This window comes from Lissotriton vulgaris, chromosome 5 (genome assembly GCF_964263255.1).
Source record: "Lissotriton vulgaris chromosome 5, aLisVul1.2, whole genome shotgun sequence".
In the NCBI taxonomy this organism is placed as follows: Eukaryota; Metazoa; Chordata; class Amphibia; order Caudata; family Salamandridae; genus Lissotriton; species Lissotriton vulgaris.
This window is the reverse complement of record NC_141693.1, coordinates 206,965,026-206,987,889: the sequence shown is the minus strand read 5'-3', so window position 1 is coordinate 206,987,889 and position 22,864 is coordinate 206,965,026. Positions and strand designations below refer to the sequence as shown.

General features: G+C 40.6%; 1 protein-coding gene across 1 annotated transcript; it reads right to left on the bottom strand.

The window, feature by feature from the left end:
• Nucleotides 1-853: 853 nt before the first annotated feature.
• On the bottom strand, nt 854-22,655 carry LOC147710497 (olfactory protein-like). The gene is made up of 6 exons (XM_086920011.1): nt 22,557-22,655; nt 11,455-11,594; nt 10,766-10,833; nt 7,589-7,702; nt 3,670-3,780; nt 854-879 (listed from the first exon to the last, which is right to left on the bottom strand). The coding sequence occupies exons 1-6, from the start codon at nt 22,653-22,655 to the stop codon at nt 854-856; spliced, it is 558 nt and encodes a 185-aa protein (XP_086776137.1).
• Nucleotides 22,656-22,864: the final 209 nt, after the last annotated feature.

Here is a 22,864-nt window from a genome sequence, read left to right as displayed (position 1 = left end):
CATCCAGTTATGAGAAGAGAATTGAACTATTCTCCACATCATTCCATCAGGAGTCTACTCTAAAATCCAGTGCACAGGCAAACGGACCCAGCTTGAAGCAGCCACAAGGTAGTCCCTCTTGGCTGGTGCATCCGGATCTCATAGTAGCATTGGAGGGGATGGGGGAGCTGCAGGCTAAAACTGAGGTGCATGAGAGGTGATGTGGGGCTGCAGATCTAAGCGTGCACTATCCAACCTACATGGATCCATTGCACTTCCCTTGTATTTCTGTTTTGCAGGGGGTCATGAATGCTTGTGCTCATGACTAGGTACAATCCATAACAGAAATGTCTGCATTTATTCAGAGGAAAAGCTGCTTGGCCCAATGTTATGTTAGTACTGAGTCCTACAAATGGAAAGTCTTTCATCTATGCCACAGATGCGCGTGTCCTTCTTGCCAATTCTGCCTACCTGTGGGAATGCCCCTGCCAGCTCTTCCTACCCATGCCGGGCTTTTTACTGATTCCAGGTCTGCATATGGATGCCAGTTCTACCAGTGACAGTTCTGCCCACCTGTACGATTTCTACCTGATCATAGCAGCTGTGCCCACCCATGTTGGATCTGTATATTCTTGCTTGTAGCTCATAGCCATAAGTTTTCTTACCCAGCTGTTACTGGTAGACAGTTCGGGCATTGCTTGTGCCAGCTGCGTCTACCAGTGCCAGATATGCCTAATCCTGTCAGTTACATGCATCACTCATAGTTTGTTAAGAAGCAGAGCATATGTATGAGCTTTTCACGCTGCTTCTCATCCACTTGTGCTTCATGGGGGCAGTCGAGTCTAGTGCCATCTGCCATATGACATGAACTTACCTAAAACTCTCCAGGGACACAGTCCACTGAAAGAAAAAAGACAAGTAGTGTTAGTAGTGTTCTGTCTCGATCACCATCGTCACAGTTCAAACAAACATTGAATACATTAGGGGCCTCATTTATGAGGCTGTGCGTCACTTTTACGCCGCCGGTGCGTCACTTTTTGTGACGCGCCAGTGGCGTAAAAAATGCACCTTGTTGCGCCATATTTACAAAGTGGCGCATCTAGGTAGATGTGTCACTTTGTAAACCCCTGCGCCACATTATACCTGCACCAGGTATAATGTATGCAAGGGGGGCGTATTGACGCAAGAAAGGGTCATGGAAGTGACGCAGTGAAATCTATGAGATTTCACTGCACCACTTCTAGGACTCAAATGCATCAAAATCTTACGCCTGCCTCACAGCAGCGTAAGACTGACGCAGGCCCTTTCACATGGGGCTTGCCCCATGTGAAAGGACACATTGCTGGAGTTGCGTCACACACTCCACCAATGTGTCCCTTTTGCACCTACATATACGTCAGAAATACTGACGTATCTGTAACTCCCTGCGACATGATGTGTCATACAGTAAATATCCGCTCTGTCCCATGGACGTCCGTCTGGGCTGTCTGTGGGAAGAGCCCTGAAGGACGTCCGGGGTACCAACGGACAGAGCGGTGCTCCGTTTTACCTGCACTGTGGCCAGGTGAGATGGGGCTACATTCTCCTACCATATAGGAGAATTTGAGGTGATATAAAAAAATGTTTTCACTTGTTTCACAATAGTTTAGCAGTAGCACTCATGGTCCTGATGAAGCAGTAGGAGACCTGTGGGCCCCGGTTAACTGCAGAAACATGTCGACCTAACACCTATCTTAGTAGTTATTTGTTGATACTACTACTTGCACTGTTTTTAAAAATTTGGGAGTAAGGAGGTGCCTATTAAAAACATTTTTACCCCCTCACTACCCAATTTTACTCATTTCACTTCAACCACTTATGATTTTCACTAGTTAGCACTGCTATTCAGTTACCACTTGATGCCCAGAAATATTATACTGACACTGGGACAGACTGGCGAGATTAGGCTAAGTCTGGCCAAATATTCTGAGGGTACGTCTATCTACCTTCATGGTGAACGTTCCCAGATGATGTAGGGCGGGACAGGTTGGTAATCTGATGGGAATTTTCTTCGCATAGAGATAGTACCCTAGGCTTGATTTCGCTGTTCACTTAACAGTTGATGTCACGTATTGACAGTTACATACAATATAGTTCTCTTCTTGACCCATTGCTACACTGTTGTTGGTAGTTGTATATGTACAGGGGCAGTAGCAATGATTGGTCGATAAACATCCCCTAGGACCCCCCTCTTTTCTTGTAGTTCTGTATTGATTTTTAACCACATTGAATAGTTGAGTTGTGTGTTTTATCTATGTGTTGTACTATGTTTTAGAGACCTATGGAAGACTGGCAGTAAGCTGGCTGTACCTTGGGGCTGCATGGAGGACAGCTAGCTGTGCCATAAGGCAGCCTAGAGGTCAGCTTGCTGTGCCTTAGGGCTGAGGGTGCTTGGAGTAAAGCTAGCTGCCCCTTAAGGATGAAGGTGCTTGCAGGACAGCTAACTGTGCCTTAAGCCTGGTAGAACTGACGTTCCCTTTCTTGTTCTATTCTTTCCATTGGCTGGTCCATTCTACATATTGCCTGCAAAGGGTCATAACCCACCCTTTTTTCCATTGCAGAATCTGGGGACGATCTTTGATACAAAGTTCTTACTTTTTTATACTCTGCACAGATAACACATGGGGTAAAACTAATTTGTGGCGAATAGAAGCTTTCTAATTGTTTGCTGAGGATACTTTGTGATCTATGATCTCCCTCCACAGCAGAAATCTGCTCACCTGGCATCTATTGGTTTAAAATACATGTGTAAGATAACGTGCAATTGTGGTCACTTTAGCTGCATTATCTCTATCATGGGTGATTTTGTTTTATTTAAAACTGCTGCCCCGTCTTCTTGCTATGTTCGCCTTTTTGTCGTATAACACAGTAGTTTCAGTGCCTTAAACCTGTATCTTAATACAATGTTTTGTAGCGTTGCTATGTCTAAACATATGAAATAGTAAGTTACTAATAATCAATTTAATAGTACTCAATTCACAGCCTTCAAACGAATAATGGGTGCTGCTGGCCCTCAAAAAGCCATCTTTCCTGATTGTACGGCATTTTGTTACCTAACTAGTAAATGTGGTTGCATCTGCATAGTGAGGCTGCCATTGGCTTCCTATGTATCATGCAATGGCTGTATAAAACGAGTTGTTTTCAGTTGCGGGTGGACACTGTGGAGTCATGGGTCGACACACTTCAGTTGACATCTATGGTTTTTGTCACTTATTTGTCAATGTCACGTTATTTTACTTCTGTTTACTTTAATATATCCGTCAGCTAAGATGATTTTTCCATCTTGAAACCCCTGATGAAGAGCCGTGAAGGCTCGAAATGCATTGGGTTTGTTTACTCCATTATTGATGCATCTGTAAGAGACGAACCGGTGCACAAAGCCTGATAAAGCATACATTCTGTGAAGAAAAGTTGAATAAAAAATACAGATGTAATTTTACTGTCTCCGGTGTGATGAATTAAGTCGAAAAAGGAAAAGTTAAAAATGATGAACAGAATTTAGGTTTCAATGGATTACTTGAGGAGTACTTAGATCAATTGGATACACTCGGGTGATGATTCCCATTTCTGGCAGTGCATCAGCGAGGAGCGCGAGACACGTGCCCAGGCTTTGTTCTATGTATAGAAATGACCAGCATGCATTATGCTTACTGTCTCTTGGCAGGTGTATGACGTCATCCATTTTGAGCCCAACTACCGGTACCAGCATCTTGAAGTGTGCTATGGTTAAAGCAGGGATTTCATCGATTTCTGGATTTCTGCCTGCAAACAGAAATCAGGAAGACAAACAAAACAAACTTTTTAATGGGTTCAGTCACGATTTCTCATGTCACGTGTCATGTTAGTGTAACTTACCTGCACAAAGAAAGTCATGGAGTTTTAGATTTCACATTCTTATTACCAGTTAGAATTAGAATGTTTGTTTCTAAAAGTGTAGAAAATGTGCAAATATTTAGGGTTTTTCTATACTCTTATATTTAGGGATTTGGACAGTAATGGGACAGCATTCTGAGGAGGAGAGTGAATAATGGATAAAACTAATTGTGGGTAGTTTCCCATGTTATTAAGCGCACAAAACTACTACTGTAAAATACAGCACTAAGTGCATTTTCAGGTCGAGCGAGGATATTGTAAACCTTATCTATGCACATTTCGGATATGCATAGTCAAAGTGGATTCCTTCCAAATGGAAAATCCACTTGAATATACCTAGGAGTGGAGGTTACAGGATTACATTTCATTAGATTTCATGAATGCCTGATAATTCTGAAACTATGAAAGAAGCAGCTGTGAGAAGACAATATGCAAGAACCCAAAAAAGTAATTTGGTAAAAAAAATAAGGCATGATAAACATGCCTGTCGAGTGCAGTTGATTTTTTTCATATATTTGGAGAGCTTACACCTTTACAAGGAATTTAAATATGAAACCTAGAATTAATTTAGCTGAGCCTTAATATTGTTAAAGTGAGGACATTGTTTAAACCTCTTCAGTAAGAAGCGCTACTGTTAATGAAGGACAATCATTCTCAGCTACTAACAAATACAGTATCACTCTCTCTCTCTTGCTCTGAGACTAACAGTGCCAGGGCCTGCTTGAGCAGGTGGTTTTACAGGAAGGCAAGTGGTTATATTGCAGGCTTCATGCTGTCAGTCTTACTGTGTGTTATTGGAAAGAGGGCTTTGCCATTGGTTGGGCTGCCACTCTCCAATGTTACTTCCTGTGCCGTGCAGGAGGCTGCACTGCTAAGTACCAGATCTTTTTATCATTTACTAGGTTTTGCCTCATTTACGAGAGATACTTACTAGCAGATGGCAAGCTTCTGAGAGCCTCTGTGGTACCTGGTGGAAATCACTTAAAGCCTTGTGCAGTAAAAAATATTCCTTTGTATGCTTTTAGAAGTCAAAAGACATCATTAGGATTGCCTCTTTCTTTAGATTGTTTGTAGCGAAATTAAGAAATGCTGCGATTTTATATAAAGTATTTATTTGAAATGTTTGTAATATTAGGGTGATGAATTATAGGGTGGTAGTAAATATGTGATCATAGCAGTGAAAGCATATAGGGTAAGATGAAAGGTAGTTCTGAGTAGGAGTGGTGTGTATTTTATTCCTCTGAAATGAATATCTAAAATGCTTTCACCAAAGTGATGACAAAGGCTGAATTCTGGATCACTCCACAAAGAGGAAGGGATAGAACAGAATTAGCGATGTGATTGTGGAATATGGTGACGACCAGATTAGCGAGAGGTCCTTAAAAACATAGCGGTCAGAATAAAGGATCTGTATGAAGGAATGTGGAGAGAAAGCGCATTCCTAAACTAAGGATTTAGGAATAGTCTAAAAGAACAGAAAAGGGATGAGGTCATGGAATGACTAAGCTGAGATATGATTCCTAGATGGTGTGCAAATTTGAACAAGAAAGGAGAAGTACCAAAGAGCAAGTTGCAAAGTGTTTTCTTTGTGATCATCTCATATTAATCACAAAAACTGCAAAAATACTCAAAGGTCATGAAATTCAGCATGATTTAACTTATGCTTGAAAATGACTACTATGTTTATGATGCTGTTAAGATTTCCAAAAAACACAGTTGATGGACAGAATGTAGAACAATGTCATACATTCACCCCCGTACAAGGATCTGGGCCTAAATCCATTTAAGATTTCCAGCATCACATTTTCCCCATTGTGTATGCAAATGTAATTTGACAGATCGGCCCCTGGCTAACTGTGAGGAGAATCTATTGGTGCTCTTATTATGCTTGAAAGTATCAGCATAAAGTTCTATGCTTTGGTACTGATGAAAGTAAAGTGGGAAACTCCATGAACTGTGTGAAGGATAATAATCAGGAACTGCACCCTACTTTACTGAGGCAAAGTATGGATGCATGTACTCTAGCAGAGAAAAAAATAGAATTTGAGTTCTGTTTAAGTAAGATGTGGGCAAAATGTATTTATATGAAAACATTTGAAGCAAGATGTGCATAAGGACAACCTTCAATGATCAAAAGTGATCTCTAGACACCAGTGGGTTAGGAAAAAGAAAGCCAACACGGATGAAAAAAGAAAGTGGGTTGGGTTGAAGCAACAGGTCTTTTGAGCACAATAAGAGGAAAGCAAAGTGGGGAATGAGCATTCCAGGTAAGGGACATGGTAATAGGAAAGTATACAGATTGGGTTGAGTCTAGAGGGTAAAAGGAAGATTCAGTAAAAAGAGAGGAGAATAGGAGTCAATGTAATGATCAGGCTTATTGTGAGCTTCTTATTTGGAGATACAGCAAAACCATGTTAGGAAGAGACAAAGAATGACAGTTAGGAGAAGAAGCGTCTAGAGAAAATGTCATCAGTACAGTAGGAAGATGGCACACTTGTAATATTCATGAAAGGTACCAGACAAGAGTAATAGGTGCTGTGAAACAGGCAATTAGCCAGAGAGAGACTGGGAGATTAGGAGGGGAGTGAAGAAGACAGTTGAAGCTGCTGCAGGGTTTTCATAACATATGAAGAGGAGATTGAGCTTAAGAGTAATATATTTGGCAAGTAAAGAAAAGTGGACCTGCCTCTTGACTATATAGACATACCATGACACATGCAGTGTTTTCTCTTTCCCCAGGAAACATTTTTTCCTAATTTCTAGGTATTCCTAGAATAACAAGTCATCCTTGGCCTAACACATTCTTCTGACAGGCCTAGATGTGCGAGTTGAAATAGGACTGTTGATTGTAATGGACCCTCAGTGTGGGAGGGGACAGAGATGCTATCAGTTGGTGTAGATTTATGCTGGACAGACAATTGAGGGGCAGATTTACTGACACTTTACACCAAGTTCACTTAACAAATGTTACTCATAACCAATGCAAACTGTTGTACTGGAATTTACTTTCCAATAAAAAATCCTGATTTGTGTTGGAAAGTATCCCTTAAGTAATGCAAAGCAGTTCTTTGTGCTACTTTGCATCAATGGGTAATTCTGTGGAAGGTATATTGGCTTGCCCATGGATTTTGACTTAAAGCCCTATCTAATAAACAGGACTTTGTGGCAAAAACGACTGCCTCTTGGAGGCAGGCGTATTATTAGAGAAACATCTACTTTTCTCAATCGTTATCCAATTGTGCACCTGTGATGCACAGTAGAGCACAATTGCAAGATTTTAATAGTATTCATCTATGACTAACTAAGCATGGTATTTATTACTGGAAGGAGATCAGTCTAGTACAAAATCTAGGCTTGACATCAGGCACACACCCTTGCACCATGGTGCATGGGTGTGTGCATTGGTACAAGGCAGCCAACAGTGTGCCACCACTAGGAGACTAGCCACGGTGTTGTTCTGTTCTTTCTTTTTAATGCAACACAGTGCCACAATTTAGTAAATCTCCCCCTGAATTTCACAACAAACTGTAGGAAGGCAAAAGCATGTCCTGCACCATGAACATGCCTGAGGGTGCATGGACTTAGACATTTGTTTGAATATTATGGCTGGTCATCATCATGTGTGCATTTAGAGCTGTCTGATTGCTCTGTGAATGTTCAAGGATGCTCTCCTGAGATGTTTCAAATAGATACATACTTAACAGTTTCACCATCTTGCAGGCATCGCCGCTTTCTGAAACATTTTGGGTGTACTCCAGGATACTAAGTTCAGGGTCCCCATCGACAAATCGGATGTCACTGTTATCGAGAGCTGAAAAAAAACAACAGCAGCTGCTTACTCACACTGTAGGAAATGTGGAGGAAAGGGGTGCATATTACATGAAATGTATTAAGCAAAATGTAAATGTGCTGTAAAAAACATGGAAATAGGTTAGCAAAAAAGAATCACTATATCGGAATTAAAATTGCTAATTTGCTAAACTTCGTCTTCCACTAAATAAAGATAATTAAGGCAGTTGACAGCACATTGAGTAGTCTAAAAATGATGTTCCTCATGGAAACCGCTGCGGTTTAACAATATCATCAAATAAGTACTCATAACTTATTTTACTGTTTTATTAATCTGCATATATCAATCAATTGTGGAGAAGTGTGGCTCACTGGTTAGAGCAGGCAGACCCTGAAGCAGAGGTCAGACCCGGGACCAGGGTTCGATTCCTGACGCGGCAGGGTCTTGAGCTCAAATGTCCATGGACTCGACAATTTTCGCTTTGGTGCCTGACCTAATCATGGGTTCACACTCTGCAACTCTGTGCATTAAGCTTGCTTAATCTCTACAACGGCCCCCCCGCGGCGGGATGCCTGGCTTTCACCTTGGGGATGCCCTGTAGGGGCTATCTCACAGGGAAAAGCCAGGACAGGTTCCCAAGGCAAGCGCCGAGATACCTCCCCGGTGATCGAGCACTATATAAGAACATACAAAAAAAAAATTATAAGTGGAAAATATATTAACTATGGCAGCAAAATAGGATCTTCCAATTTCTTATAATTGTATCAAAGTTTGTGTTGGAAGGACACTGCTAGGGTTTATTATAGAAACGTATTAGCCTTTTGGCTCTGACTAGCAATGACTGAGCATCAACAAGGCAGTGCTAGCTGAATGCTTGGTTGGCAATTGCTTTTGATGTTGGCATGGAGTATGTTTAAGTGTGGTAGTAATGGGCAAAAAAAGTGTATATCAACCTTCATTTTTGAACTGTTTTTAGTGCAATTTACAAATGTAATGGGAAGAACAATCTGAAAAACACATTTAAGATCAATTTATAAAATTGGGAGGCCAAACATTAAACCATGTAATTTTCACAATATATTAGGTAAGATAATGTGCCTCGACTCATTAGTTCTTGTATTTCACTTTTTAAGATGGAATCTGCAGCTCTTTCCCCAGCATAGTGCTTTTTGCTTACCATATACATAGGCAAAGTTGCTGGGGTACTGGGGGAGGCGGGATGCACCGACCCCTAAATGATGTCCACAATAGAACTGTGGAAAGATAGTGGTATTGTTATTATCCACTTTATGAATCCAGCAGAGCCTGTCATAGGTTTCTTCACTTTACTTCATGGTTCAGATCAGGGCTGACACAACGATTGAGTAGCTGAATGTGCTGGCTCCTCAATTAAGGCAGAGGTGCATCGCCCCACTGCTGGCAGCAGAGAAAACATGAAAAATAAAATGGTAATATAACAATTTTATTATAATTTTATTTCTTGTCCTGCCAGCAGAGTTGAGCCTATCGGGGGCAGTGATATTACTGGTGATGGACAGCAGCGGGCAGGAGCAGTGGTGGGCCCTGCACGTATGCATGCCGGCTTGGCTGACTGTCTTGCAACGTGCTGCACATCCAGGAGGGGAACAGGCACAGGGTCCATGTCATGAGGGAGCGCCAAGGAAGCCCTCTGCTACCAATCCAGGCACTTCTCTCATGCTGATTGATAGTATTACCAGCATGAGAGCAGCGTCTGGACTGGTTAGGGGAGTTCATTAGACTCTGGGAACCTGTGCCATGGACTGCAGGAACCGGAGCAGTGGACCAAGGCAGCTGTTAAGTAATCTTTTAAATATGTTTGTTTTCATTAATGTTTCTTTTGACTCACTGACAGGCACTGTGGGAAACTTGCAACTCCAGAACTCTCAGTCGTGGCCCGTTATAAACACTGTTTGGAATGAACTAGGATTGAAAGGATTGGTGTTGAGCCCAAGAGTATTGAGGGTTTTTGGCAGTGCCTTCTACTGGGTCAAAATATTCTGCCTGTGCTGCTCCTCCACTTTAATTTGACAGCAGCTGGCTCTGGCATCTAAGGCTGTTTTACCTTCACCTGCTCTTTTCAGGACTCTCCATGGTCATTGCTCAATATATGTACCATATAAGCACCCAGCCTGCTTTTATGATATATGCTTGATGAAGCAGGCAAAGTTAGCTGCCACTAGATGACACTATTTCATCAGTGATATGCTACCAGTAAACCAGGGCCCTGAATGTTTATGACTCAGGCTGCACAAAAGCTTTCGACAAGCCTGTGTGAGGTTACGGGCAAAGGAACCGCAGAAGCTAGGCTCGTTGCGCAGTCTCTAGTTTAAAATGCTTTAACGAAGGTCCTCAATTAGACCTCGGCGGGCAGGTTAACCAGTCACAACGGTGATGAATATCCTGTCTGCAAAAATATAAATCCCAATATATTTCCGAGGAGATTTATATTTCATCAGATGGGTTATCTGGCACAAAGAACCCTTCTGCGGAGATCTAAATTAGGCCCTCCACGCACTAGCTCACTCATGCAGGGAATAGGGAAGCACAGGATCCCACAGTTATGTTTGAGTTTCCCTTGATATTTGTCCCGTTGCTGTTTGATCTTCACATGATAACAGGTCATTCAGGTGGGTAGAAAAGTGTAACTGTATGGAGTAGGCCTGGGTGACATTTAAATTAGGCTGCCATAATTTGCATAACATTTTGAATTTTGCCAAATGCTTTATGTGAATTTCGCAAAATTATGCCATTTCACAATTTCGCAAAACTGTGCTGCTACATGTGGCACAATTATAGTGCAGGAACAACTCGAGCAACCATAATGTGAGTGGCTGTTGTTTGTTGCTGTTCTGTTTGATGCACTTTTTAGTCCAAAAGGGATCCTCATGTCAAAAATTCATGTGCATCTGTGTTTTTTCTCAAATATAGGTCTAAATGATGGATTTACATTTTGCATATTTATATGGAATTTTTCCAATTTTACCCCTCATTATGCAAAAGCAAATTACACACATTTCTCACACCATTATTGTGGAATAGACACCCCCTATGGTTGATACTCACCACTTAGAGTGTAGCGACCGTTTTTGACGAAATGGTATTCCATATCCATCTTCATGCATCCTGAAGGTCTGGAAAAGAACACAAATAAGCGTGCATATTATTTAGTATTCCATTGTGGTGTAGACAAAGAACAAATATGTACCTTATTATTTGTTTTAGCAGATAAGTGTTTACCAGCTCACTAGACTTAACAAATATGATACTGTAACTACCAGTCAATGTTTTCAATAGTCATGGTGGAGATGCATCAACCTACCAATTAGGCCCGGTACTTATTCAGTCTTCCTGAAAGGTATTAGTGTACTCGTTAGGGATGGCCAGAGATCGTGGAGTTGTACCACGTGGAATTTTGCTGAGTTACATTAAAACTCTGTGGAATTCTGCGGAGTTCTGCTCTGCCCCACCCAACCTCAGAATAAAGACTGGAGGCCATCCGTTGCCCCTCAAACATGAGCCAGCGGCCTGTCATGCCCTCATAGACCTCGGCGAGATACACGGGCCAGTACGATATTATCCTAGCCCACCCAAAAATGAGGCTGTGAAGGCTTGCCCCCCCCAACACATCTCTGGTGATAGTGCTAAAACATGGGCTTCAAAATCCAGCCCCTGCCCTCTGCGAACCCACCACGAGTACATAGACGATGATCAACCAGACTGCACTACTGTTGAGTGCTTTGTCTAAGACTTACCCAGGGACGCCTGTGGCAGCATACAGGTCTCCGCCTTCAAGTGAGCTGAATTTGGTGATGGGCATCTTCATCCCTGACTTCATCTGAACAAATTCTGGACAGTCTGATGCCACTGCCACAGCATACCACAATCCTAGAATCTGGAAGAGAAGGGACAATCAAAAGACTTCAGAATGCAGACACGCTAGAGCTGGCAGATGAGAACCACCTCTACTGGTGCCCGTAGTACAGGAGAAAACTGCTTCTAGATCAGGATTCTGAAGTGGCAGTACTCAAAACACTGGCCCAATAGTTTAGTACAAGAAGAACGTGCATTGTTTTCAGAGTTCCTGTAAATGCTCCCCCATTGATGAGCATTGCTTTTCTAGAGTTTAATGTAGGTTTGTCAAGCTGTCGTCAAGGGTGTTGAAAGTTAGACTTAACAATAACTACAGAGGGGCAATCGCTGCCACTGTATTGTCTATATAGAGAGAGAAAGGGAGAGAAAGAGAGAGCGGGTGAGAAATAGAGAAAGGATACATATTGGGTAATTATTTAATATGGTCCAATATTCCCACTGTTGGGTTCTGGTGACATCATGTGAGTTACTCTTACACTTTGGTTAACTTTAATACTTTTGACTATTCACCGAATCCGACTGTAAAGTTACTCAAATGTGTAAGAGTAAATAACAAATGTAAATTACTCAAAAGTGTTAGTTACCTTTGTGACTAAACCCTGCAGTTCCTGAATAGCCCCCAGGCCCTTCAGTTTTGTGGAGACATGTACGTTACAATTTTGAAGTAAATATAGACTCAGATTTTGTGAATACCGAAAAAAGTATTAAACCTACACAAATGTGTAAATTACTCAAAAGTGTAAGGAACCTTTTTGAATCTGGCCCTAGGTTTTCAGCTAAAACTGATGAAAGTAATACTGGAAGAGATTGTGTCACATAAATTGCATTTTTGACATATTTTGAATAACTTTGTCACATAATATAAATATTCATGATGCACATCATACTAGCCATGAGAATGATAACGCTCTGCAGAGTGGCTTGTGACTGGCATTATGATGATGAGATCCATTTTTCTCTGCGAATGGTAGCATTTGTCCCATATTTCATGGTTCTTTGTCAAATATGGTTGTTGATAATACCACAGCATTTTGCAGAATAAAAACACTCAAACACGCAGAGCATAGTATTATTGGAGAATCAATGAATGTATTATTGTATTTATTAACACATCTGAGTATGGGAAGGAGGAGAACTCATGAGAGGCAGCTTTGAACAAACCATGATTCCTGATCTTCCCTCAATAATGGCAATAAACAGCATTTTACGCTCTGTGCATTTGCATGTACAGTTTATTCCAAGCTATTTTTAATGTATATGCAAAACTAACAGATGTAATTGCTTTCCCAACCAAAAATATTTATTAGTACTCCTAGGTGAAAGTGATATCCGGCTGCAGTAAATTGGGCATTTCAGCTATGCCATGGATCCATTGTTAATCCCCATTATCTTATTAAAGACTGTGCGGGGGCGGGGATTAATGACCCAGTTGATTTTCTCTGCTGCATTGTATCCATGAGAGTCAGAAGAGTCTCTATTATTTCATTCGCCTTCTGCTTTGAGCACTTTGGGGCAGATTTACAAGCCCCATGCGACACATTTACGCGGCAATTGCATCACCTCTGTGACGCAGCAGCAGCATAAACCATGCGCCATGTTGTGCAGTATTTACAACGTGATGCATCTAGGGAGATGCGTCACGTTGGAAACCCCTTCCCCACATGAATCCTGAGTCAGGTTTCATCTGGGCGTTCTGGCGCAGGGTGGGCGTTCCCTCGCAGGTACACCTCGTAAAAGTGACGCAGTGAAATCTACAAGATTTCACTGAGTCACTTTTACGGCCATGCTGCGTCAAAACGCTGTGTCTGCTTGAAGCAGGCATAAGGAGTGACGTAGCATGTTAGGCATAGGGCAGCCCCGAGCCTTGCTGGAGCACCGCGTTTCCACCGGGGGATGCGACACGCATCTGCCCATCGTTGCGCCACGGCACGCCGCATTGTAAGTGCGGCGCATCAGTGGTGGCGGACGGGTGCTTTTGCGTATCGCAAGTGTTCTGGAGCATCCCAGCTGATTTGCAAAGATGCGCTGGACCTTGTAAATCTGCCCCTTTTTGTTTAGATGTTAAAACCTCTCTTATTCTCAGAAACTGAAAGTCGTTAGACAGTTGGGTGGAATATTCCTTTGATTTAGGGTGATTTTTATACTTCGAAACAAATCACCTGAGTGCTAGGAGTTCATATGATTCTGCATCCACATAGAGGATGATAACTGCCCAGCAGCTGGGGTTGCAGTGTAAGGAGCTCTCCTAGGCGGAGCCTTCACACAAATGCAGCAGTATAAACATCCTGTTTTGTTTCAAGAACTGTCTTTCGGTTTTTATTTTACCTTGCTGCCTTGGAGAAGTGAAATGAACTCTTCATTAGGCTCTGAACTGTCTTCTGTTTAGCTTTTTCTTTCATATGTTTTTCCACTTCTTATGTCATGACACTGATATCCACTGCAGATAATTCTAGCAAGGCTTGTATTTCCTTGTCACGTATATCATTTTTTTCTGAAGCAGTTAAATTGTCTGAATTCTACCCTTGCCAGAGCTATTGGAGGATTAGTATGTGTATTTTTATTAATGCCTATTTTGCTTGGGATTAAGCACAGCAGGGTAGACCTCAAGGTATTTAGGCCTGATTTAGAGTTTGGTGGACAATATACTCTCTCAATAATGCAACAGAGTTCCATGCCCGCCAATCCTGTGGTCCATCTGCCTCATTTAGAGACAAGAGGACTAAAAACTTTCCGTCGACATAGTCGGTAATGGAAGTCAATTAGGGATCACCAAACGTCGCAGCTGCCACCCCTGGCTTGTCCCTTGGGACCCCTGGCATTGCCTTTGCGATCTCTGGCCTTAGAGGTGGCAAGAACAGGGCCTGGAACACAGGAGTGGCTTGGCCCAATAGATGTTGGTTGAGGCTCCAGTTTCCTGTGTCAATTCTTTTTTTGCACAAATAGTGAATAATTGCATTTACTATTTGTTTATGAAAAGGATAAATAATTAACTGGTGTGAAGTCTTTTTGTTGTGTTCAAGGAGCAACCTGGCACAGAGGGACGGAAAAAAGTAAAGCCCCACCAATGCTGGGAGAAAATTTCCTAGTTGAGGGTTTTTTTTAAATTAGTTTTTCTAAAACAAACTCCTGCTTTGGGAAATGAAAGACATGAGGGTGAGGGGAGTATTCTTTTTGTATTTTTCTGAAACAATCTCTTGCTTTGGAAGATTGGTTCTGACAATTAATTTGTAAAAACCTTGTCAAATGACTGTCAAAACCACCGGCAGCCAACCACTATACTTTTTGGACATGTAAAGGCATCACCAGTGTCTTTTAGTATACAAAAGTGACCAAAAGTGACCACTGGGCCAGCAGCAGTCATCTCAAAATTTGGCATACTGTGTCCGTCAGGATGGGGAGGCAATATCCTTTGCCACTCGTTTAGAGGGTGTACCATCCGACAAAAGGTAAATCAGCCCTCCTGCCTTTTTTTTTTAACCTGCGGATTCAAAATGGGATATGTAGATTCAGGGCAAGCTTACCTGCCCTGTTGCCTTTCACCTCTGAAAGTTTCCCTGGCTCATGTCAGATCTGAGGATTCTCTAGAGATCCTCGATTGATCCTCAAATCTGAAGAGGGTCCTTAAATCCACACAGGAGTGCCTTGCTCTGATTCGAGAATCCATAGATCCCACAAGAAAATATATATTTTATTCTTATTTTAAACGCTTGGGTGGTTCCCTCTGGAATTACCACAAATTGGCTTGGTGGTCAAGGTGTGTTCACACTGCCCCCTTATGAGTCTTTTCAAATGTCCAAGAGTCCTGCATTGGCTGCCACTATTCCCTGCATGAAATAGTTTTTTACTGATGATATTACAAAATAATGAGTTTTATACTATGTGTCTTTTGATAAAATATATTAACTGATGTGATAAATCGATAAATGGAAAAAAAACTTTTGTACTAAGAAATACAACTAAAGAAAAAAATAATAAAATTATAAAGTTCTAAAAAAACTTTTCCTGTTGTTTGCCCTTATGTATTAAAATACCAAAATTAAAGTGTTGGATATATACCGCTAAAGCTATAGAGGTCAAGGGGGAATATATTTTTTGATAGTGCATTGCTTTTCCTCTCTTTCCCCGACCATTGCAGTAATAATAGAGGGGGTCCCATTCTTATGCTAATACATTCACGGTTGTTGAACTGTGGGATTCAGTTGTTGATCAACTGACATACGTAGAATATACTCTTGTGGATTGCACGTGTTCTGAGCAGGGGGACATTATTGTTGCTCTCTACTAGACATGAAACTATACACCTAGTAAAAATAGAGTTTCTTCTTTGACTTTTTGTAAAAATAATTGTTAAAAGGCAATAACAATCGACACCTTGGTTTGATAATTAAGCTTTTTCTGTAGAAACTAAAAATATGGAAACCTTTGGGTTCTCGGATGATGACTTCAATTCATTATTAGGCCATGTGGTAGATAAAAATAACACCACTAGCAACACCATAAGTGATAATAGTGAATGGCAGAACCTGCTTAATCTTAGAAAAAGAGCCAGACGCATTGAATCTCACGCACATTATATGCGAGAATACTTAGTAGCAGGGGTCATTCCAACCGGTCTTCGAGTTAGGAATGCCCCAGCATTATTCATTGAGATACGTAAATTTCTAGAAAGATGGTCTCTGATATCCAACCGCTGTTCCAGAGATTGGATGTTACTTATTATAGAGACGGCCAGAGACATCCTCATCACACTGAATGAAGAAATTGGAAAATTAGAGGAAAAACTGAAAACATCAGATGCAGTAGAAGAAGCCAAAGAAAAATTAGAAAAAATACAAACCGAAATGAAAGACTTTGATATATACTTAACAAACAAGAAAACGGAAAAACTGAAGAATGATGTAAGGTGGTTCTCTAAGGAGAAAATGTATCCTTATTTAAATCCAGGCTACTATCAAAGTAACTCTAATGAGTTTCCATCAAACTATCCGCCTAGAAGAAATTACACGAATTTTTCTGATACTGGTTCATCAGGATCTGATAGTGACAACTTTGGCAACCCCAGCCCCAGTGGGGGAGGGGGATACAATCCTGGCCCCTTTCAAGGAAGACAAGGACAACGTAACTTCCATAACAGGGGTTTTTTATCGAGGGGCCCCTACAGGGGCAGACAAGTACACTGGCAACAACACAGAGGGAATGCTCAGATCTCGACCCCACAACCTCAGCAACAACGGTATGTAAAAACCAGGAATCAGCAATATTGGTGGTAGAGAACACTCGAAAAGATAGGCTAATGACTAGTACTTTGCCTATCTACAACCTCTCATCTAGTCAACTTAAAGACGAGGAGTCGTCAGTTTTGAGTAAAGGTCTTTCATTTGTTCCGTTTACTGCATTGAACAAATTTAAACTACATGTTGACCTTCATGCCTTCTTTCGGAAGGTAAGGTTAAAAAAAAAAATTCTGGAAAGAGAATTAAGTGATGAAGAAGAAAATCTTTCTAACTGCAAACCCCCTTCCATTTTCTCGCCCACATTGGACATGGTTGGCCCAGAAGTTCAGATTTTTGAAAGACAAGTTCTGGCAGATGTAAACAGATTGTTAACTAGACCAGAGAAGTATAAATATAACTTAACGAAGCAAGAAAACTTAGCACTAAAGGAACTTGGGAATAACACCAATTTGGTAATAAAACCTTGTGATAAGGGGGGTGGTATCTTAGTATTTGACAAAGTGGACTATAATAACAGAATGAGAGAAATGCTATCGAACACAGACCACTATAGACCAGCAACCGCGAGAGAACTAAACAGATTAAGTGGGTCAATTCATGAAATGACACAAGTAGCCTTTACCAATGGATACATCTGTGAGAAGGAACTGCAATTCCTGAACAAAACCTGCCCTATCACACAACCATGTACGGTCTTCCAAAGACTCACAAAAATGAAATTAACCCACCCTTACGTCCTATTATATCTACTATTGGTTCTAACACCGAACCATTATCAAAATATGTAGACACTTTTTTGTGCCCCCTAACTCAGAAATATGAGTCTTTTGTGAAAGATACAGGAGATATGATAAACAAAATTGAGGGCCTAGCATTTGATCCCAATTTGGACATTCTCGTAACGCTTGACATTGAGGCGTTGTACACCAACATACCTCAATGCCAAGCGTTGCTGGCAGTGTCTGATTTGTTGCAGAGATACCCCCAGAATAGACCAGATGAATTCATCATTCAATGCTTAGAAATTGTGCTCCTGAACAATTATTTTGAGTTTGAGGGAACCCTCTTCAAGCAAGTAAAGGGTACGAGTATGGGTGCTTCTTGTGCGCCTTCGGTGGCAAATACCTACATGGGTGAGTGGGAGATAAAAAATATCTTTAATTCAAATGCCCCTTTTTTCGAGAACGTCTCCGTTTGGAGACGCTTCATCGATGATATCTTTTTTGTGTGGCATGGGGAACTCACACAATTGCAAGAGTTCATTCTCTGGTTTAATGCCAGCGATACAAATCTTAAATTCACCTCTAATCACAGCCATGAGAAAGTTGAATATTTGGACATCACGATCGAAGGGAAGGATGGAGCACTAAAGGTAAGCCTCTTTCGCAAACCAACGGCTAAGAACACCATTCTGCAATTTGAAAGTTTTCACCCGCATTGCCAGAAGGACTCTATCCCTTTTGGGGAGTTTCTTCGCATTCGGCGAAACTGCACCTCCCTCTCAGACTATGATCATCATAGTAAACATCTAAGTGAAAGATTAATAGAAAGAGGGTACCCCCATCGTCTAGTTCGCCAAGCTTTCAAAAGGGCGAGATTTTATGATCGGGACACCCTTTTAAAGAACAAGAGAAACAAGAGTCAAGACAAAATTGTATGTGTTGTAAATCACTCCACACTCAACTACAAAATTAAAAACATAATTAATAAAAACTGGAGGATACTGGAAGTTGAAGGTGAAACAAATCTAGAAAAACCGTTGGTGACATATCGACGCAACCAAAATCTGAGAGATCGTTTGGTCCACACCAGAAGTAAAATAGTCTCAGTAGAGAAACAAACTACACTGACAAGTGGAGATACGATTCGAGGTAACCACAAATGTGGTAACTGTCATGCGTGTGATGCTGCTATCATAGGCAATAGTCTGTCTCACAATGACAAAATGATTACTTTAAGATCATTCACAAACTGTCGCAGTAAAAACATCGTCTATTATATCGTATGCCCTTGTGGATTGCCATACATAGGCGAGACTGGACGCGAATTCAGGCTAAGATTTAGCGAACACAAATCTTCAGTGCGAACTAATAAGTTGACATCACCTCTGACCCAACATTGTACAGATCACAACCACAATGAGTCAGAATTGAAGTGGTGTATACTGGAAAAGATTCAATGCAAGAAAGGAGAATTACCAGAAATAACTAGGAAAAAACGGGAATGTTTCTGGATTTTCTATTTTGACAGTGTCAAAAGAGGCCTAAATGAGAATATTTCGTGGTATGTGACACAATAAATTTTGTAAACAAAACACACATATAGATGTCACATTTTAAATCCCACTGAGAAAATAATGTCATAATATTTACCATATATCAATGCAAAAGGGCAACTAAATCACCATTCAGTAATGGCCGCCGCGTTACTTTAATCATGTGACCATATTAGAAGTGCTCCCAATGATGACACATACCCGATTGCAGAGTAGTGTCAATGCCCCCTTCAACACCACTGGGTATTGGTACAAACTTTGTAAAGAAACCAAACATATAGATGCCCCAATTTAAAATCTATTAAAATAAATAGTGACATAAGATTTTTTCATATATCACGCAAAAAGGTAATTAAATTACCACTCAGAAATGGCCGCTGCGTTACTCCAATCACGTGAACGCATTTGATGCGCTCCCGTAGAGGAATTATACCTGACTGCCGATATGCTGCCAACATCTCCTTTAATACCATTGGATGATTGGTTGCGAGAACTCCGACCATATGATTAGTTAAATGGCGCGAAAACTACGTATATAGGAAACAGGAAGAACAACTACACGTTAGCCTCCCCGAGTAGTGCGAGTGCGGAAACGTCTTTACCGGATGAAAGAGGAATTCAAGTAAGTCCAGCGCTTAGCGTAGCCAGTAACTTATCACACGCGATAGCATTTTAAAAAGATGAGCGAGCGCGAGAAAACAGTATTGACGAGGGTGCTTTATCTGTCCACCTTTAGAGCATCTCAATTAAATGTTTCCCTGAACTTCGCAAGGCGCAGTGCTGCCTCAGATCGCCCGGACTTTCAGCCGTTAGAGACCGCTTTGCGGGAGAGACGCATCATACCTATAGACAAGGTAAATTTCGACACACCCAATTATAATCCTAAAATCTGTGTAGTGTAAAATGCTAGTAAAATTAGGTTTTTGTGTTTTGTTTCAATACCTCTGCAGACACATAAACGGTTTCGAAAATAACAATACAACGGTTACTCGCGTTTACAATCACGGAGAGATTGACTTCATGCTCCAAGTTTCAGACATTGTGACAACAAGGTCAGTAATACAGAGACCACATTAGCAAATAACTAATATATTTTCCATCTATATTAAGCATTAGATAGTCAGGGTTTTCTCTGTTTATTTTTTGTGGTTTCTGCAGTCTATCATCGGATCCACAAAAAACAAGCCTTTGCACCAACAATCAGCAGAAAAAAGATAATATCTGACAAAATAGGTAAGCAACTGGCGCTCAATTACTTGATAAATCCCATATAATGATAACATCACAGAATAGTGACAGATTCTGTTTCTAATCTCACACAGGAAGTAATACAAAAATAAACCCTGAAGTCAATGCTTGTAGCTTGATAGGAATCCTTTCCCAGAACTAAAGGTACTTTGTTTTTGATCTTAGTGATAATATTCTCAACCTGTCATGCTGATTAAATTATTTTTCATGTGAGAAATTCTTAAAACATGCAGATAAATAGATAATTATATCGTTCTATTGATATCATGTCTTAAGGGATAGTATCTTCTACCTATCATGCAACATAAATTGTGGATATATAAGACAACTCATACCCAATAAGTCTTCTCTATTAGAGTACTCGAATTTTAAACACGTTCATTGTTACATAATTTGAGGATAACTCATATGGTTTGAGTTCTGTGTTGATTATGAGAGTCGCGGAGATGTCATCCTTCTGCCCATTGCAGGTTCAACCACAAGAGAGTCATAATAACCAAAGTATAATATGTGTAAATTAATAGTGTTTTCTTGGCCATACATAGGGCAACGTAATTGATAACAATGAAAAAAGTATTAGAATAAATGAAACAAATGTATGTCATTTATCGTTACAGATACCCAACCATGCAGGGGCCATAAAAATATTGTTTGTGTATGAGTATTCTGCAAGACAGGTCCTGAGGAAGGCGGTTTATACTGCCGAAACGCGTCGACCCTGCGTATTAATTTGCACTTCCACCTGCGATCCCTCAGACGCAGAATCAAGAATGAATGTAGTATGTATGACAAGTAAGGGGTGTATGTACTTGTGTGAATGTTGATTGTTTTGTAATTTGTTTTCCCTGCATGAAATAGTTTTTTACTGATGATATTACAAAATAATGAGTTTTATACTATGTGTTTTTTGATAAAATATATTAACTGATGTGATAAATCGATAAATGGAAAAAAAACTTTTGTACTAAGAAATACAACTAAAGAAAAAAATAATAAAATTATAAAGTTCTAAAAAAAACTTTTCCTGTTGTTTGCCCTTATGTATTAAAATACCAAAATTAAAGTGTTGGATATATACCGCTAAAGCTATAGAGGTCAAGGGGGAATATATTTTTTGATAGTGCACTGCCACAATACCTTCACGCCCAACCTGAGCCCCTCTCAAAAATCACTAACCAGATTTATACCAGATTTATATCACAACAAAAGAGGCACTTCCTTAAGTACATTTATAACTCCATGCAAAGATTTGCATCATTCCATTCAACTGCTTTTTCTGTTTCAAAAAGCAAAACTTCCAATGGGAAATAAAATGGTGAATTACTGATTATCCTTGGGCCTAAATTGACGAATCTGCATTAAACATCCCAAGACATATTTTGTTTTTAAAGTTTCATGCAGATTTGCAGACGGTGCCAACGTTACAAGGACACCAAGAATGACTGACTCACCAAAATTACCCTGGTGCTATCACAATTAGCAGAATCTGAATATCAGAAGTGGTGCAGGCAGAAGGGATGTATTGCCAACTATTACTGCAACAAAATACAGTTTTTGAAACAGTGCATGTCTGAAATAGAGTTCTTGAGAAGTGTTGTGTCAGATCCATTTGTGAAAATAACTGAAATGGTCAGGTGAATAATTATTCAATATAGGTCCATTGGGAGGAGTGTGTTACAATGCCATATCAGAATACCTGGGGTGATTAAGGATTCAATTGAGTTGCATTGGATGGAATGTGTATGTGTATGTAATGCTGGGGAAACATTTGAGATGCATTAAAAGGAATGGGTATTTAATAACAGACTATTTATAATATAGCGTGATTGAGGATTGAAATTAGATGTATTTGGAAGGAGTGTGTTATAATGCAATAGGGTAATATCTGAAGTAATTCAGGACTGGATTGAGGTGCATTGGAAGAGGTGTGTTTCCTGTCATACTAGATTGTCTAGAACAACTGAAGAGAGGACTGACAACATTGGAACATATGTGTTAGGCCCCAAAGTAGAATGTTAATGGTGACTAAAAGCAGGGTTGCAGTGCATGGCAAATAAAGATCTAATTTGCTGCCATGGAAGATCAAAGTTATTCAGTTTAAAATGAACATGCTTTGGAGATGATGCATTAAGAAGTGAGTCCTGTGCCCCTCATTTATTCCTCACAGACTTGATCATTTTCCAAGTTTGAGATATGTGCAGCAGATTAACACAATTATGATAGTTACCTTTTCAGGGTCAAAGTTGCTCATGACTGGAATCTCCATAGCCTGCACATGAAGGAGGCCTGAGAAGAGCAGGCCAAGGCTTATCCACATCGCACACATGATGGTCTTCAAGGTTTCAAGCTGTCTGTGACTCTGGGTCTCTTATGGCTAGTGGACTCTTCTCCGGAAGCTCAGAATGAATACTGCTGCAACCGCACGCTGGACATTTATACATCTCACTACAGGAAGTAAAGCAGGAAGATTATTTGCTGCCAAGACTTTGTTATGCAACACATTACACCACTGGAGATACAGGCGATATCCTGATA